This window comes from Daphnia magna, linkage group LG1 (assembly GCF_020631705.1).
Source record: "Daphnia magna isolate NIES linkage group LG1, ASM2063170v1.1, whole genome shotgun sequence".
NCBI classification, from domain to species: domain Eukaryota; kingdom Metazoa; phylum Arthropoda; class Branchiopoda; order Diplostraca; family Daphniidae; genus Daphnia; species Daphnia magna.
Genome location: NC_059182.1, coordinates 17235018 through 17253004, shown reverse-complemented (window position 1 = coordinate 17253004; position 17987 = coordinate 17235018). Strand labels below are relative to the sequence as shown.

Below are 17987 nucleotides of genomic sequence, written 5' to 3'. Positions count from 1 at the left end.
CATAGCGGATTTTGTGACCGTTGCAACGGCCCAGTCGATTACGATCTTTTCGAATGCAAAGTTCACAAAAATGCAACTTGGGCAGTATGCACACAAGAGACTGCGTAAACGTTATAGCTAGAACGGAGAAGCCCGATGTAAACTTTTTCTTTTGTTAGTTTTATTTATCGATTATAGATTGAGGGAGAGAGAAAAACCTAGATTCGATTTCATTTGGCAGGGGAACGGTCGGATACATACAGACAAGCAGCTGTTGGGTCACATGTCCTGCTCTACATATTTCTCCGCTTCTTTTCCCCATGCACTACTTCTAACGTTGACGTTGGGTACACATTTTACAATTCTCTTAGACAGCTTCGCACACCTGTACAGTGTGCCGAATAATATTGATTCTGTGCAACGTTCAGTCTTTAGTGAACGACGACGACTGGATCCCAAAGCGAATGCGTTACGGTTGAAGGATATCAATTAGTTTCCTTTAAACGTTCGTAATCGATGGTAAAAACAGAAAAACTAGTCATTTAGAGTTTAAAAAATGGTAAGTGGAATCCCAATTAAGCGAAAACCATTTCGTGATAGGATAAAGGGGAAGTATGAAACTGGTCATTCCTCGTCAAGCATCTCATCTCAGTTGGGGGTATATATGGGTCTTTTTTTTAAATCGTGAGTACAAAAAGAACGGTCAAAACAACTCTCAATGTGTTTTTCTAACGGTGAAGGGGGAGAGACAGAGAGGTTGGAGAGGCCGCTGAAAAGGGGGGAGGTTGAAGGGGGGCAGGTGTTTTGGCGGGACAAACCATAGAGAGATGCCTAAAACTGGGAGTGTGGGCTACATCAGCGCGGTATTGTTACAGAAGTGGAGGAAAAGGACAGAAACAGGGGGATGAGTAATGCACACTTGCACGGGATCCCTCAAACTGCCACCACATCTGTGGGCGCTCTGTTGTACATGTGCATTGACCTTCGGCTCCAGTACATCACTCTGCTCTCCTCTGAAAAACGATTCCGCCTTCATTTTGCTGCAGCAGCATTGAGGGACAACGTGGCACATTCGCCTTAGGTGGTTCTGTCGAACAGTTCTCATGCTCTCGGTTCCTCTTTAATCGGTTGGCAAAGAGTTAATGCGGGCGCTTATTTCACAGGTGAGATGCGTGGAAAAGCAAATGGTGAGTGTTATTTTGGTTATGGGGTCGCTAAGTAGTAGTGCCGGTAATGGCTGTTAAATATCCGTTACCTGGACAAGGCTACTTAATGTTCCCTTGTCCATACAACTCGAACTATAAATATTGAATTATTTGGCTGCTATTGACTAATAAAAGGAAAAATTAAAGAATTTTCATAACCTGATTTTATTCAGCAGCAGCTAGTTTTTCTTACCCCCAAAATATCAAAGTAATCTTGAACTCTTGATTTGTACTTTGCAGCAGATCCCGAGATCCGTAACTAAAATACAATGAAACATTTAAAGTGTCAATGATAATTCGAGAATGGAGATGTTTTTTTTCTGTAGCCCAAAGGTTCTGTTTCTCTCATCAGCAATGAAGAGCTTCCTTTTATCCATTCTTTGCAGCAGAGGACAACTTTATCGCGACACTGGGTATGGTGGTCGATGTAAGCAACCTGAAAAAGAGCGGTTTCATTAAAACTATGAAATTGTACGAACGTAAGTTGATTTAGGCCTCTTCTTTTGTCAACATCTCGTGATGATCCTACGAAAATAAACGAATTTGGCTTTAAAAACACAATGATTCAAACGCAGAAGCAAAAAGTTACATTTTTTTCTGGATCGGTACAAAGGTCAGGTTTTCAAAGTGCAAAAATTTGCGATCTTTAAATTGTTTTTCGGTTGGCTGGCACGATTTTGACCAAATTCTCGCATTAGGATACCGAATTCTCCATCTTATAGGGAAATCCCGGTTCATTTGAGAGCACCATGTTCTCGCTCAACCCCCTGTCGTGATTATTGCACACGCTATTGAAGAAGTTTCTCCAAACAGGGCAAAGAAATGTAGCACACATAAATAAACATACCGGATCATCGGGGTAAACTCTCCAGGAAATTCCATTGGGCCTTCATGAACGCAGAGGTAGTGGCCTCCCGTGACTCGTGCCATGGAGATATAATCGAGACCGACGTCCCACAAGGCTTTGCGCGCCAAACGTCTAAGACGTTACCCTGTTAAAGTTAACCCAAATTATTAAGAGAAATTTTCATTTTTTTTTTTATGTATACAAACATCCGCAAGTTTACTTTAATTTTGGATGGGAAAAGGCAAGTGGCCAGATTCGTTTGACCTTCAGGATGTGCGAGTGAAGCATTGGCGTTCAAAATGAGTTGGCACCAAAATGTACGGTGCGTGTCACGTCCAGAATTCCATCCTTGTATTGCCCACCTTAATAGAAAGGGGGCAATACAAAAAATAAATACAAATATATACAATAAATATGTACGTATATGTTGGGATATATACAATAAATATATATACAAATATCTTATTTACCTGAATCACAAAGGAGTACCATTTCGCGATTTGTGATGGGGCGGTCCGTCTCAGGGACTTGGTTTATAGTGGATTATAGCGGCATTGGAATAGAGGAGCTTATCGTATCAAAACTCAACCCGACGAAATCGATTTGCTCAGCACGAAATCCAGCAAGTTTGTCAGCGGCAGATATTTCCGTAACTGTTCGTTGGTTCGACTTCTTTTTCCAACCAAGCAAAGAAACAACAAAGAGCAGCTGCGTCTTTAATATGCGCATTTTCCATGCCTAATTCGTATCAAGAAAATCAAAGAAAAGGAAATTGCTCAGTGATAACGATTAAAAGTTGTAAATTCTTAAATATAAAATACCTGCCATTTCTACTGGATTCTTGATTGCTTTCATAAAAACAACAGGCGACACATCACGCAAAGCAATTCTTCGGGAACTAGATTGAAAATGCAACTGCACCTCCTTATCCAAACCTTTTTGGTTGTTGAAACCTGCAGAAGAATTCACAAAATAAAGAACAGCAAACAAACAAAACATGTAAGAGGAAGTCTTTCTTGGTAATGATTACTAATATATGTACTTCGGCGGCCAGAAACCGTCAACATCCTCATACGGATGCCAGAACAGCCAACACGGTGTCGGTGGTCGGGGAAGATGTATATGTTCTTTCATTTCGATGTCAGCCTCCAGATTTAAATGCTGTTTCACCGCAGATGTCACTTTAGACGGATCGACAAACAAATGGATTTCTCCATTCATTTTGACCAGGAGCCCACGAAAAATACGGGATTGTATTGGATGTCGGTGCCACGTAAGTTTAGCAACCCTGAATAAATGAAAGTAGACTAACCATTAGGCTTTAGCTAACAGATACATTTACTTTCGTACAAGCAGTCGTCGAGAGCCGTCAGCAGCAGCAAGGAACAGTTTTTGGCTTCCATCTCTTTAAAAATCTTTAACTTTGTCCTGCCATGACTTACCTAGAGCAAAAATTGACGAAACCGTGAAAAAATTATTGTGATTTGGTTGCCAAAACATTCATAAAATCAATCCTACCAGGTGTATTTGATTTCTAGAGGTTGAATAACGTGAGATGGACGTGTCTCATCCCAAATGACGTCTACGATATTCCGTTCCCCTGAAACGAGGGTATGACCAGACGATTTTAAAGTTTTAGATAATGGAGTCCATTGGTCTTTGGAAAATAGTCTTGGATCCACACAACTTTTGATCCTACTGGCAAAGTTTTGGCAAGTCATGCACCCTGAGTTGGAGTAGAGATCCCTTAAGAAATTAATACATAGAAAATGCATTTTTAGTATATATATATAAAAGGATACATACAGTACCTTCTTTCATAAGTGTCCAATTTGAATCCAACTGTTTTTCAGCCTGATTAAAATAACGGCCATCAGTCCACAGACATGCCTCCGTTTCAGTAATGACTGCAGTGCCAGCTGAACTAGTAAATCCAGAGACAAAAGCTCTGCGTTGGTCACTGTCAGCTATATATTCACTCTAAAAAATTAAGGAAATATTTTTGAAGAAATCCCATGGCTATTTTGGAGATTTTTTTAAACATATGCAATCTGATGGAAAATAGGTATTATCCCACCTGATGTGCATCTCCAGAAGGTATTATGTAAGCTTGAATAGCTTCTGTTACGACAGAAGTATCTTTCATTAAGCTGCAAGAAGACGTGTCAGTATCTAACGGGTCGTATGTCTAGTCGCCATAATTTGAAGGTTTGCAGTTACTAGTGATCACTAACACGAAATGACCTGATCTAGAAAATCAATGTTTCAATTATACCACTGTCGATCTAATTCTGTAGAGGAAAGCTGTATCAATTAATCAATCACACCCTTTGAACCGTGGAATGTAACACGGTCAAATAGATAGATATCGGGTGAAAACAAAATCAGGTGAGAACCAATTGAAATCGGCGCAAAACTTCATCTCTGACACCCCTGGTGTCTACTGTCTAAGTCGAAAAAATTTATGTCAAAATTAATTTCCGTTAATTCTATTTTTGATTTATAGAAATGTCGTGCTTACCAAACTTAATGAGTTCCTGTTATGCAAATATTGCCAGGTTTTTACGCATAAATCATGAGAATAATTTTTTAATATTTAGCAAGTTTGTGGTTTCTTATCCTATTCAACGTCAGCAGACGAAAGCAAATTCATTAGTTTTTCTCATTTTCTGGCGACGCTCGTCTCAGCGTGTATTTTTCGTTTGATCTGATAAACCGAAGTTCTGGTAATTAATTACCAGTGAACAAAAGTAAACAAAAGTAACTATTTTACCAGGTTTTCTTTTTATCAAGAGAACTTCCAGAGAATAAAATGATCATTCCTATTCGTTGCTTTACGTGCGGAAAAGTAATCGGTAACAAATGGGAGACATATCTTGGCTTATTACAAGCCGAATACACTGAAGGGTATAACTCATTTTTCATCTTTTCACAAGTCCTAGAATACAAAGAAAAGTTGGCTGCTGTGACTTGAAGTAACAGTTGCACAATTGGTTTAAATTTGACATACAAAATATCTATAGTAAACAGCACAAATGAAAATCATTAATTAATAAAACAACTAAATTTCCTTGTATACTGTCAATCATATATTTTAATGTCAACTATGATTTAAGTAATTTTTTTTTATTCTCTGTTTTGTGTTTCAGCGATACCCTTGACGCCCTTGGCCTGAAGAGATACTGTTGCAGAAGAATGTTGCTGGGCCATGTGGATTTGATTGAAAAAACTGCTGAACTATGCCCCTACTCGAAAAGTAACAGGTCTTTGGCGTGGCTTTAATATATCATTCAGACAACTGACTGATATCATAATTCCACTCAAATATTTTTATGTGAATACAAACATTTCTCTAATTAATAATCTATTTTGTAAATAGTTTATCTTTCCTCTATAATAGTTCAAATTTTGTGGAGCTAGTATTAGCTAGATAGTAATCCTATACAATCTAAAGTGGCCATGAATTGCTGCTTTTATATATTTCATTCTTTTTATGTGAAATTGATTTGCTGAGATTGACTTTTAATTAACCATATGATACCAGTCGTTCTGTGCCATGATTTTTTGCTCTCCTATCGTGCGAGCTCCGATACCCGACAGAAGGCTCCGAGTCATCGCTGTGCGTCTTATTTTAAGAATAGAACAGATTGCGCCGTTGGTTCTAAAACTCGCTTCTTTCTCAACTCGGCGTCCAAGTTCTTTGCAGTAACAGTCGTGTTTCAGCTATCCCAGCTGCTGCTGCTTCTCGTCTACTCACGTAAAGAGCTGTTGCTTGCTAGTGTGAAAGTGCGCGTGCTTGCATCTACGACTTGTTAACCCATTTGTAGGAATAAGTTTATCGTTAACAGAAGCACAGCTTTTACCGTTATTTATTCCAACAAGCTTACGTTTCTCGACTCTACTGTGCTTTACTGTTCGTGATTAGCCTTAAAGTGAGTGAAACAAGCAGATTGCTAATTTAGTCTGCAATTGGGGTTTGATTTCACAATAGTAAATCTTTTTATTCTTGCCGTATAAACAGTCACTATCTATTTCTGTATGCGATATGGAATCGATGATTAGGTTACTAATGTTGTATACAGTCTAACTTTGGTTTCTTTTAAACGTTAAGTTATTCAAGCATCATTGAATAATTGTACTTTCATTCAAGATTTCTTCGGACATTAAACATTTTAAAATAGTGACCGTCGAAGTTTGGCAAGATTAAATTGTCTGGTTTAGAGAGCAATTGTGATACCCAAAGGAAATATTAGAAATATTAATTCAGTACCATATCAGCAGATTTGCGGTTCGCTTATCAAAAATTCTGAAATGATTCTGTTTTGACAAGGATGTTGTAATACTATGGAGTTTAGAAAGTGATCCTAAACTGGGCAATATCTCTTCACAAAACTTTGGTCTGGCATATATCAATCATGTTTTTATGCTTGTCGGAGACATTTAAGAAATAAATTTTGTGTTTTAAATCTTTTAACTGAAGACCAGTACTTCACGTTTGTTCAAGCAGGAGAAATTTTGGAGGAAATTCGAAAGAGTTATAGCGTGATACTCGTGTGATATTTTGGGAAGACGCGAGAGTCGTGAAACTTAGAGAAGACTGCCGGGAGGAAAAACTGGTAACGCATCATCAGACTGTCAGACCTGGTCAAATGATATGGCTTGCCAAGAGTTCAGGAAGAGGTAGACGCTGTTTTTCCTGAGCACATATCACGACTAAATCGCGGTGCGGCAGACGGAACTTCGGTTCGACGCAACCAGCGGAGATTTCTGTATCGGGAGGCACAGCCATCAGCTGGAGCTATTGGCCGTTATCGCACACAGCCCGTCACCTTCGATGAGATCAAGGTATATGCATGCTCTTTTTCTTCCTGTTTTCTTCTTTTACTTGATGTAGTAGATCACCGGCTTGTATTTGTTAAGCCCCTTATTCGACACATAGTCTAAATAACCACAGAGTTAAAAGAGAAAGAAGATGAAAAAACAAGCATACTAAATTAAGAACTTGCGGAGGCCGCTCTACAGCTGCTTTATCATCCAGTTGGTGATCAACCCTGTCGCGGTGCTGAGTACTATGATTGGTGGATGCTACTGACGTCTTAAACACATAAACGAAGCAGCCGAAAGGAATGCTCTCCTCGTTTTGTCATTCGTCACCTTTTAGATTAAATCAGGTTTTTTCATCGAAAATAGTACCAACCTGCTAAATGTCAGAGAAGCGGATCGTGATTCATTTCATCCTCCAACCTGCCTCGCTGTAGGAGGTAACGATGATTGATAATCTGAACACTTTCCAAGTTTACCGGAGTTGAGTCATACAATACATGGCGACATCTTATGGTTCCGCGTCTTTTGCCCTCGCACGGTTTAGAAATACCGTAGAGGTCAATCTAGGCCAACAGCTTCTATTTTGGTTTCCCATTAATGTCTAGTTTCAATGCCATCTAGTAGGATGCTTTACAAACTAATTTCAAAAAATAAATTATCTTACAGTGTTTTTCTTATTTCTGTTTCTGTAGGAAGTAGATGAAGAAGTTCTGAACGAAGAGATACTTCCAGATGACAGCGCTGCAACGGTTGCTCAATCAGAAGAGGACTTAATGCAGCAAAAATTCCAAAAATTAAGATTACGTCGTCGAGGCTCCCACCGCACTGCTCGTCGACCTCTTCTTCGACCATCCAATAGTCATGATGAATCAGAATTTGACTGCAGTTCTTATGCTGTTCTCTACCACAGTCAACTGGCACTGACCAAACTCATCAACCATTTTTGTCTTCTACCTAAGATGAGAATTAATGAAATATACGAATTCGTCGGCACATCTATATTGAGTTGAAATCAAAATCAGGCTCCTTTCATCGTTTTTCATTTTTCATGGAAGCCTTTTTAACAGCGTTTTATTCACTTTTGGCTGTGTTCCTTCTGGTAAAAACATCTTACATGACCCCAGCATTTGCATTCGCCAGTCATTAATAAACCGTGTTACGTAATTGGCTGTACCTTTTTTAAAAGAATTTGTAACATTATTATTCCTACATCCGAATACCTGTATGAAAAAATATCAACATAATATAAAAATTAATAATTGTGGTATCTAAAATTGAATGAGGTAGGTAGCTGAACAAACAATCAAACATGCACGACATGCTCTGATATGAATATTGGAATGTAGCAGACAACCCTGACCTGAGGTGGTCCTGTTGATTAAAAGTTAAGATGAGTAGTAGTCTGCTTCAAGCCTTGAGGCAGAGCTTGAGAATCCATAAGAGTTACGTCAGAAAACGTCGCTTAAAAACTTGGTTTTTTTTATGTTCTAAAAATCGCAACAACATGCAAAATTTTCAAACCACTCTAAGGGTATTTCGGGTACCATCCAAAACAAAGTCCTTCCAGTTATTCTGGTGGCGGCGTCAATCGTTTTGTTTGCCTCACAGTTTTTCTGTAAGTTCCTTCACCAGACAAACCTTCAACCATAATTCGCGTTCTCGGGAAAATTCCCCAAAGAGGAAGTTCGGCGTGTTACCCTTCATGGCGTTTGGCATTGTAATAGCACACTGTGCAAAGCAGGAGGATGACAAACTTGTCCCAGTAAACATTATGGTATGTAGTACATCAATGGATCTTAAAGGATTATTTCAAAAAATAAAACTTCCTTAGAAGAACATCCACTGTTTAAGGCTGCAAGAAAAGGCAATACTGCTGCTGTTGAGCGTCTCTGTAAGAACGGGCAGATCCAAACCAAAGGTTCATCACTTTTTTAGTTTTATTTTTTATTTTATTTTTTAAAACTTTATCATAATACAAAATCTCTACTTGAACACAAATCCTTTCAGGCATCCCTTAGGATGGACTCCACTACATATTGCAGCAGTTCAAGGAAATGTTGATGTTATAAAAACTTTATTAAAGGTGCCAAATCATTATTTTTAAAAACCATACTATAAGTGTTATCCATTATTGTACCATACAGTATATGTAAGATTGCTTATTTATTTATTTATTATTTGTTTATAGTGTGGAGCCAATTCAGATTTAGGGGAGGATTTTAGCAATGCAAATTTGAAAGCAAGAGAAAAGGGCTTCATTGGTTGGATGGTAACAATATCAGACAACAAATAATAGAGGCAGTTAATCAATCTGTTTGATTTGACAAAAGTCATGGAAATGAGAGAAGAAGAATTTTCTGACCGTCTTAATAATCGGGCTACATTCACTGGATGCACTGCATTGCATTATGCCTGCATTATCGACGATGCCGGTAAAGGAAAACTAGTATGATTTCATCTTTACAGCAGTTCTTATCGCAGCATGATCATTCTCTTTTAGCCTGTGTGGCTGCTTTACTCGACGGTGGTTGCAATCCATCCCTTCCGAATCTTAGCGGACACAAGCCAATCGACTACGCCAACAGTGATGCTATGAAAAAGCTTTTAGAGAGTTACATTGTCAAGGTAGCTGCAATTTTTGTTATACAATTATTTAAATGAAAGCATAACTTGTAAAACTTATGCAGTACGAAGACTCAATGAAGGAAAAGGCTGCAGAAGAGAGGCGCAAATATCCGCTAGAATTGCGTTTAAAAGAAAAAATTATTGGACAAGAGGCGGCCATCGCCACGGTTGCATCAGGTATGGTCATCTCGATTCCCATATTTTGCTTTTGTTTCATTAAGTAGTCACCTGTTTCAAAACAGCTATACGCAGGAAAGAAGGAGGTTGGATTGATGAGGAGCATCCATTGGTTTTTCTTTTCCTCGGTTCATCGGGAATCGGTAAAACGGAGCTTGCCAAACAAGTAAACGGTTGTTTTCATTTTACCTGAACCTTTTTCGTTAAATTTGCTATTCCTCTAGGTAGCTACGTATTTAAATCCTAAGAATACAGACGGATTCATTCGTTTAGATATGTCAGAGTACCAAAACAAACATGAGGTAATATGACTTCACCTGATATTCTAGGCTTTCACAACCACTGACATCTTTTTCTTTTCAGGTTGCAAAGTTAATCGGTTCTCCACCAGGATATGTCGGCTATGAAGAAGGCGGGCAGTTGACAAAAAAACTCAAAAAGTGCCCCGATGTAAGCTTCTAAATATTCGTTTATCGCAAGAGCAACAAATCAGTTTACCGATTTTATAGGCTGTCGTACTACTGGATGAAGTAGATAAGGCGCACCCTGATGTATTAACAGTTCTACTCCAGCTGTTCGATGAAGTATTGTTTGCTTGAAGCAATACGATAGGCATTATACACAAATATATTTGTTTGTTTATTAAAGGGAAGAATAACAGACGGAAGAGGCAAAACAACGATTTGCAAAGATGCGATTTTATCATGACTTCAAACTTGGCTAATGACGAAATTGCCGATCATGCTTTACGACTGCGCCATGAAACTGAAATGGCAGCAAAACGGCGTGTAAACAGCAATAAAGAAGGTCAGTTACTATGAGATTACCATTGTTGGTTGTGTTTGAAATTGTCCTTTGTATAAGTAGAAGAAATTCCTTCCACGACACTTTCCATATCTCGAGAATTTAGTGATTTCGTTGTTCGTCCGATACTTAAGGTATTTGGAATCTCATATAATTTGAGTTCCGTATAAATATAATCCTTATGGAATTGTCTCTTCAATACCATTATTTTTTCTAGCGCCACTTCGGTCGGGATGAATTTTTGGGGAGAATCAATGAATTTGTCTTCTTTTTCCCTTTTTCTAGGTAAGAGACATTGCACGTATTTTTAAAACCCCAAAATATATGACGTTTTTTTTTTTAAATCTTTAAAATAGAACTGAACTTCATCAGCTAGTCCAAAGAGAATTAGATTTTTGGGCTAAAAAGGTAAGATTTCTTGTAATTGATGAAAAGTAAGCAGGTTTTTAATTTGTCAATAATCAGGCGAAAGATCGATATGATGTGGATGTGTCATGGGACGGACAAGTGCTGGACGCACTTTGTCTTGGGTACAACGTAGCGTATGGAGCCCGGAGTATCAAGTATGAAGTAGAACGGAATGTAGTGAGCCTACTCTCCAACTCCCAGCAATTTTACGGTTTTCCACGCGGTGCTTCTGCTTCAGCTCTATGTTGACTATGGCGATGGGACTTCCAGTGAAACAGTGCGCCAACCAGAAATTCGTTTACGTATTAAAACAAAAGATAGTGTTGAATTTACCGAATTGACTTCTCCCCGTACGGGACTTGTTGTCTAAAGCAGATAATGGGAAACTGAGCTTGCAATAGAAGTTCTTCTTTTATCGAAACGCTTTGACAAAACCTATTCTAGAACGCTTCAATAATGCGTGAATTATTATTTATTTTTTTAAATAGGATCATGAAATGGATTTGAACTATTCTTAAGGAACTTTGAGCGGTTAATCATGATATCGCGACCCAGTTGAAGCAGAACATGCTTGTGTTTTGTTTGTTAGTGTGAACATAGTCCAGACCCAACATCCTACTAAATTAACTCTTTAATTACCAAAGAAGTATAAGACTTCATAGCAGTTATTGAACTTAGCCGTCTAGGGGCTTTGTTCAGAGAAAAGATAACAGAGTTTTGAACTCAAGACGCCTATGAACTGTGTTTAGGGATAACCCACTTCCCGCTATAACGTTGTTTAGATCTCCCCAACCCTTGTCGGCCGTCACGCACATCACCTGCTGACAGCTGAAATTCACATCTGGCAATTGCTTTGAAAAGAAGAGAAAAGTTACGAATGTAGCAGGCAGCCGCACATTTCAATTGAAAGTTTGTTGATGATGTAGATTACCGACTTAGGGATCTAAATTGTGTAATCCAAGGCCAAAGCGAAGGAGAAGGCCATCCCCTTTTCTCGTACATGCATGCGGGCTAGCAGTCTTATTGTTAACTGGACCAACCAAAGAAGTCTGATATGCAACTTGTTCTTCTCAGTTACTAAATATGAAGTGCTGTTGTAGGCTTTTGTTTAAAGATTACAGACATTAACAAGGACCATTTGTATCTGGTAACATGTACTAGAATCCTTATTTACTTCAATGTGAGAAAGCCATAACATAAGCTTAATTTCTTGTTTGCAGATATTTTAGCCATGTGTAATTGAAGCAAATATCAAAGCCGAACCAATAGTTGTGTGTATCGAAACTTCTTTCTTCAGGGCATCCAAATTTTGGGCATACACGTTAAACAAGGTGAACTAAATCTCTAAAGAATATTTTCTGTGAGGAATTTGTATCGAAAAATTTTTTTCAGATGGAGGTTGGAATGATGCAAGCTGCAGCTGATGAAGATTTTGAGAAACTTTGGCAAATGGTAGCAGATAACTCTTGGAAACTGGAGTATCAACATGAGGAAATCAATGTGTGGAGCAAACATTCAAACAGCACAGACTTAAAAATTGTCAAAGTAATGTTAACATAATTATTTTTTATAACTCCAAGATGTATGGGCAAGTAAGCCTTCATAACTTATTTTTGGTTATTTTTTAATTCATTAGGTGAAAACCACTTTTCATGATGTTGATATGTGGTTGTTGTTTGATCTCTTAATGGATGGAGACTATAGACCTGTTTGGGATACATGTATGGTTGCATCTTACACCATAGGCTATATTAATCCAAACAATGATGTTGGTTATTACGCCAGTAAGTATTTTGGAATGTGAGAGAAAGTAGTTCAAAGTTACCAACATCTTTGCTTAATATAGTGTCGTGCCCGCCACCGATTCAGAACCGCGATTTTGTCCTTCAACGTTCGTGGTTAGCCACACCAAAAAAATTTCTATCCTAAATCATTCCATTACTCACAAAGACCTACCCCTAAAAAATATTTCATCAGAGGAGTATCCCACATCACAGGTTTGTCGTTTTATTAGTTCTGTACTTAATAACCTAATTTTATCGTAATGCCCTTTATATATAAACAGGCTACGTTATCGAGCCTTTGCCCGGAAAATCCAAGGGCCTAACGCTTGCCTATGTCTCGGCAACGGATCCACGGGGAGCAATCCCTACTTGGGCTGTGAATAAAGGCACTCAGTATTTTGCCCCCAAGGTAATGTGGATATTAGATGTATACGTTCACTGTAAGAAGTGAAATTCATTAATTATTCGATTCCCCTCACTTAAGATGATGAAAACTTTGCATAAAGCTTGCCGCGGATATTTAGAATGGAAACAATTACATAGTCCAGGCTTCAAACCTTGGTTGTATCCCGAACAAATGGACCATCCAAAACTGCTAGTCGAGCAAGTAATGTAAATTCAAACATCCAAATTCATCATACTCATATTTAGCTTCCATAAATACATAGGACACTACTGTAAATGGTACTAACGAAATTCCGTTGAACGACAAAGGAACTAATGGAGAGAGTCAAGAGACGGTATTATTTTAATGAAAAGCACTTTCGAACGCCGTGCACAAGTATGCTAGCTTATGTTTCACTTGGTTGTCACTATGAAAATATGTCGCGCTTATTAATTATTTTGAAGGATAGAACGATTGTGAACAATTTAATATAACATAGCCCACTGTTATATTGATGAAGAAAAACTAATCAACAACTGCATTCCACATATTCCTTAAAGAATGTAGATGAGGAAAAAACACTTGCAACAAATAGACATTTCAATTTGGGAATAATAGTGAATCAAAGAACGAATGAATTTTTTTGGAAGCAACCGTGGAGAATACTGCGGTTACATTTAAGCCACGACATGTTTTACTGAAGCCTTTGAATCGTGTTAATTTTGTCACCGAGACTGAGAGCCATTCCTTGACTCTTGGCACGAATGCGAATGTGTCCTGTAACTGGTGCGTCGGATTTACCGAATGGTTTCTCCAAGCTGAGATTAGCCAATGCATCTTCTCCGAAGACGGAACGCGCGTATAAGTTGGCTGCCATAAAACCACAATCACCAGCTAAGGCTTTCTCTGGTGTTAAACACTTCATGTTTGTCGACCTACATAAGAAAGAAAATTACAAGTTAAGTTAAGCTAAGAAAAGCGAACATCCTACACCCTACTTACTTGAGAAGATGTTGCAAATAGAGATTTAGATCATTAATATTGGTGTTGACAGTAACCTTGTTTTCCCACTCAAAATCGGCCCACATTTGACGGAACTCAGCGTCAGTACAGCTGGCTGGCATTATATAATCCATGATGTCAATGTGAATGTCATTTAAAACCACAACATTTCGGTCAGATGTAGAGCCAGTCACGTCGTAGACGATGTTTCCAAAAATAATACCATTCTCCGTCGAAGCAACCTGGATCACCACGGAAAGACTAATGAATCTGAAATAACAGAAGATCCAAAAAGCATACCTTAACGCTAGCCTTAATGTTAGCAAAGTCATGTGGGGCCAAAATGATGGCTGAAGGCTTTTCTACAAGTTTCAGATCACCGAGCGTAGCCAGTTCCAACGTGCAGTTTTGAAGGGTATCAGCGGTTTGATTGACAATCAAAACATCAAGGACGATGTCATACTGGTTCACGTTGACATATGCCTCGGCATAGACGGGATCGGAGAAACCCGTCAACTGTGTCACTTTGTTCAGTTTTGAGACGCTCAGATCCAGTCCGGTTCGCTGAGCGGATCCTACCAAAGCTTGCGACAAACTCGATTCAAATACGTCTTCGAGGCCGCCTAGTTCATTACGAGAAAGAAGTTGCTTAAACGAGACGAGGTCATCAGCTTGGACCGATCGATTGTTCTTTTCTAAATTCTTTTGGGCAGCAGCTTCTTCTTCAGCCTTAGCGGCTAGCATAAGCGAAATTGAACGACGACAGGCATCTGTAAAGACTTCTACCAAGATGGGTGATCGTTCTGACAGCACCTTTAACGACAAAACAAAAATTGTTGAACTGCTCATAGAGGTTTTCAAGATTGTGGCTTACCTTAAGGCAAAGCCCTAGTCTTGCAGCATCATCGTTACTGATTGGTTTTTGTGGCAAACCAGAACGGCCCAAATGAAGGATTGCCGTGATAACAAGCATGGCTTCTGCACAAAACTGGTTTTGGATTTGCGTGCTAGAAATTTGTTGCACAAAACGTAAGGCTAGTTTGGTTAGAGTTGTAGCCATTGATGCTCCAATGAAAAAATCACCTTCCATCAGATACCTAGGATGATAATGCATTTAATAACTAATGAGTAAAACTGCAGATTTCATGTATTTTCGTACTTTCGAAGAGGTGGTCTTTCTTCTTTTTGGCGGTTGTTACGGCAGTGCTGAAGATAGACTGGGTGGCATAGGTACCATCTGCTGTGACTAAGCGAGCGTTGGGAGCCGTCGGATTACTGACAACGACATTTCCTTGTGTAGCAGAACTTTCTCCATCGGGTTGATCTCCAGCTGCTTTCCGGATTTCATCGTCCACCATAGGAATTTCACCCAGCGACTGTCGTATTTTCGACATGACTGAACGAATGTCATCAGTCGAAGTAGCGTACTCGCCCAAGATCCAGATTGCCGCACGATGCACCTTGACCGATCTTAAAACGAAAATTAATAATAAAAAAAAAAAAAAAAACGTATGTAGATTTTGGTCAAAAACAAAAACTTACTTGATCGAAAAAAGGCTTCGAGGAGCTTTTCGATTATAAGCGGACGCAGCCCCTCGAATTTTTGAATCGCTTCGCGGACAAATACCAAAACATCCGCTGCTGCTAGTTCGTTGGTGTCGGAAAGAAATTCTGTTAGGACAGGAATTACGGTCGCAGAAATATCAGGAAACTTGATGCAGCAAGAATGAAGAGTGCGCACCAACAGTTGTCGATATTTTCCCGTATCTTCATGCTCAGTTGTGTTGTGCGTTTTCGTTACCTCCTACAAATAAATTTTCTTTAGTAGGAATTTTGTTCCATTAACAACGACATGAAGGAAATTTAACCTTTTTCAGAACAAGTACAATATCCTCAATATTGCGTGATGACACCAAATCAAGAATGAGCGATAGCGTCTTCTTCCGAACCTCCAAATCGGGAGTTGCCAAAACACGTAAAATATCCATGACCAATTCCTGGCAAAACGTAATTATTATTTTATTATTATTATTTAATATTACTTATTTCTTTTTCTTTTCAGGGATGGGAGGGTGCCAAGGTTAATGAAAAGATAACCAACCTGCAGGACACGTTCTTGGTTTGGTTGCTCTTTCAAAGCAATTAGGCGATCCAGTACAATCAGCTTCACATTATTATCGCTTTCCTTTAGGATAATTTCGATATAGCAACTGGCGGCAGCTACGGTAGGAGAGGTGATGTGAGGTTAATGTTAGAATTTTTAAAAGAAGAGTATCGATCAATAACCTTTGATAGCTGAGGGTGCAGACGACAGAGTTACTAGGGTACCAGCGGCTTCGTAGCGAACAGCCGGACTTGTTGCATTCAGGAGACTGTAGATGCATCGAATAAAGCGCGACCGTTCACTAGGATTGGCGTGGCATACCTTATAAATTAGTTCAACGATGACCAGCTGTAGAATATCGCCAAAGGAATGAACCTGACCCACAGAAAAGTAAAAAAAACTAAATTATTAAATTTTCTTGGATGCAAAACTTCTTAATTACTTGATCAATGCACGAAGTAAGGTAAGAAAGAGCTCTATCTTGGTCGGCATGAATCAACATCATGAACGCATTTCGTTTGCAGGACATATCCTGTTCACGTTCCAAAAAATTTGCGATTAATTCTGGTCCATCGGGAATGAGGAAGTCAAAATTGCGATAAATTGTGTAAATAGCCAAAACGGCATTGCGCCGAACGTAGCTATGTCGATGTTCCAAACACGACCTGATCGACGGCATCAACGGCTCTAGGATCTCAGGTTCCTTTAAAAAGGGAAACCACAAAGAGCTCAGTTGAAGAATTAGTGACACTATACAATTGGTTTACTTTAAGTTTGCAAAGAAAGCGCAAAGTTGACCCTCTGATAAACTCATTAGGATGTTGCAGATCTCTTCTGTAGGCATCACAAACAAGAATCATTTCATGCAGGAGCTTTCCATCTGCTGATGTCTTTGGGATAATTTCCCAGAATATCAGCAATAATTTCTTGACATTGTGGTCTTGTAGAGGCAGCACAAATTTAACAACAGCCATGAGGATTCCTGGAATCTTTTCTCCATTTAAAATTATATAAATGGCCTTTTTTAAGGCATCAATTTTGGCTTTTATATCTCCAATTTCCAATTCTTTTCGTAGCTGATCTGGTGGTGGATAATCAGAATCTGGGGTACTGATGAGGGTATAGCAAGGTTGCTCGGTCACGGACATCTAAACAGAAAAATACAATACGATACGTGAATTGACAAAATTCTGACCGATCCAAGCTTGATGTAATGTTTTTATGACAGCTATCTGCATCTAAACTAAAACCACCCTGTGTTTACAGTTACTTAGGTATCACTGACATTTGATTTGAGTGAAGAAAGACGGAGACTTGCCTTGTTTCTTTTTTCTTCAATTGCTTGTTGTATTTTCTATGTGAACGATATCTATACGAAACGAAGGAAATTCACGAAACCTTTGACGTTGACAGAAAATAACCCACGTCAGTTGGTGAGCGACAAAACCAATTGGTGAAAGCGGCAACAGTGGGGCAGCGTTGTCGTTTTGGTTAATTAAACCCAAATAGTCAAATACTTCGGACAGCTATGGAGTACGGAGGTGGGAGCTCGGAGCGTAATGACGTTTAAAACAAGCAAGGCTCGCTAGTAGCTTTGTATTAGCACACGTTGTGTCATGTTTACCTCCTGATTTTTGTTTCGTTTTTGTTAGTTGCCTAGCATGTATTGGTCCTCACGATTAGTGTCCTGACATTGAGATGCACTAGTCAACCAGGAATGCATCGTTATTGTTATAAAGACACGTTTATAAATCTAACTGAATGTTATTGAGGGGGTAAAATTACCCGAAAACCAGAACAGAATGCATTGGCATTTCTCGTTTATATGACTCGATTAAAAGAG

General features: G+C 38.9%; 3 protein-coding genes, 1 long non-coding RNA gene and 1 pseudogene across 6 annotated transcripts; 3 read left to right on the top strand and 2 right to left on the bottom strand.

Moving 5' to 3' along the window:
* Positions 1-4230, bottom strand: part of LOC123475681 — a 7959-nt pseudogene extending 3729 nt beyond the window's left edge.
* Positions 4231-5186: 956 nt separating this feature from the next.
* LOC123475463 lies at positions 5187-6560 on the top strand. 3 transcript variants are annotated; one of them, XR_006650577.1, is made up of 3 exons: positions 5264-5963; positions 6362-6428; positions 6512-6560. It is a non-coding gene; the product is annotated as an uncharacterized LOC123475463 (long non-coding RNA). The 3 variants fall into 3 exon arrangements; XR_006650578.1 differs by having other exon boundaries at positions 6517-6555; XR_006650579.1 differs by lacking the exon at positions 6512-6560 and having other exon boundaries at positions 5187-5963; positions 6362-6505.
* Positions 6561-9130: 2570 nt separating this feature from the next.
* Positions 9131-11254, top strand: LOC123475388 (caseinolytic peptidase B protein homolog). The gene is given in 14 exon segments (XM_045178005.1): positions 9131-9287; positions 9356-9480; positions 9543-9657; positions 9723-9823; positions 9882-9959; positions 10021-10107; positions 10167-10241; positions 10306-10351; positions 10354-10464; positions 10525-10595; positions 10679-10746; positions 10818-10869; positions 10927-11097; positions 11099-11254. Coding segments are annotated over 14 exon segments (1341 nt in total). The 5' UTR covers positions 9131-9187; the 3' UTR covers positions 11240-11254.
* A 377-nt stretch (positions 11255-11631) lies between these two features.
* On the top strand, positions 11632-13653 carry LOC123475637 (START domain-containing protein 10-like). The gene is made up of 9 exons (XM_045178644.1): positions 11632-12016; positions 12090-12200; positions 12262-12414; positions 12506-12653; positions 12716-12782; positions 12847-12866; positions 12935-13062; positions 13138-13260; positions 13322-13653. The coding sequence occupies exons 3-9, from the start codon at positions 12262-12264 to the stop codon at positions 13403-13405; spliced, it is 723 nt and encodes a 240-aa protein (XP_045034579.1). The 5' UTR covers positions 11632-12016; positions 12090-12200; the 3' UTR covers positions 13406-13653.
* Positions 13530-17615, bottom strand: LOC116931438 (coatomer subunit beta). The gene is given in 13 exon segments (XM_045178127.1): positions 13530-13973; positions 14041-14282; positions 14341-14853; positions 14915-15137; positions 15200-15237; positions 15240-15510; positions 15579-15844; positions 15909-16037; positions 16142-16260; positions 16327-16519; positions 16587-16847; positions 16912-17292; positions 17463-17615. Coding segments are annotated over 12 exon segments (2877 nt in total). The 5' UTR covers positions 17463-17615; the 3' UTR covers positions 13530-13732.
* Positions 17616-17987: the final 372 nt, after the last annotated feature.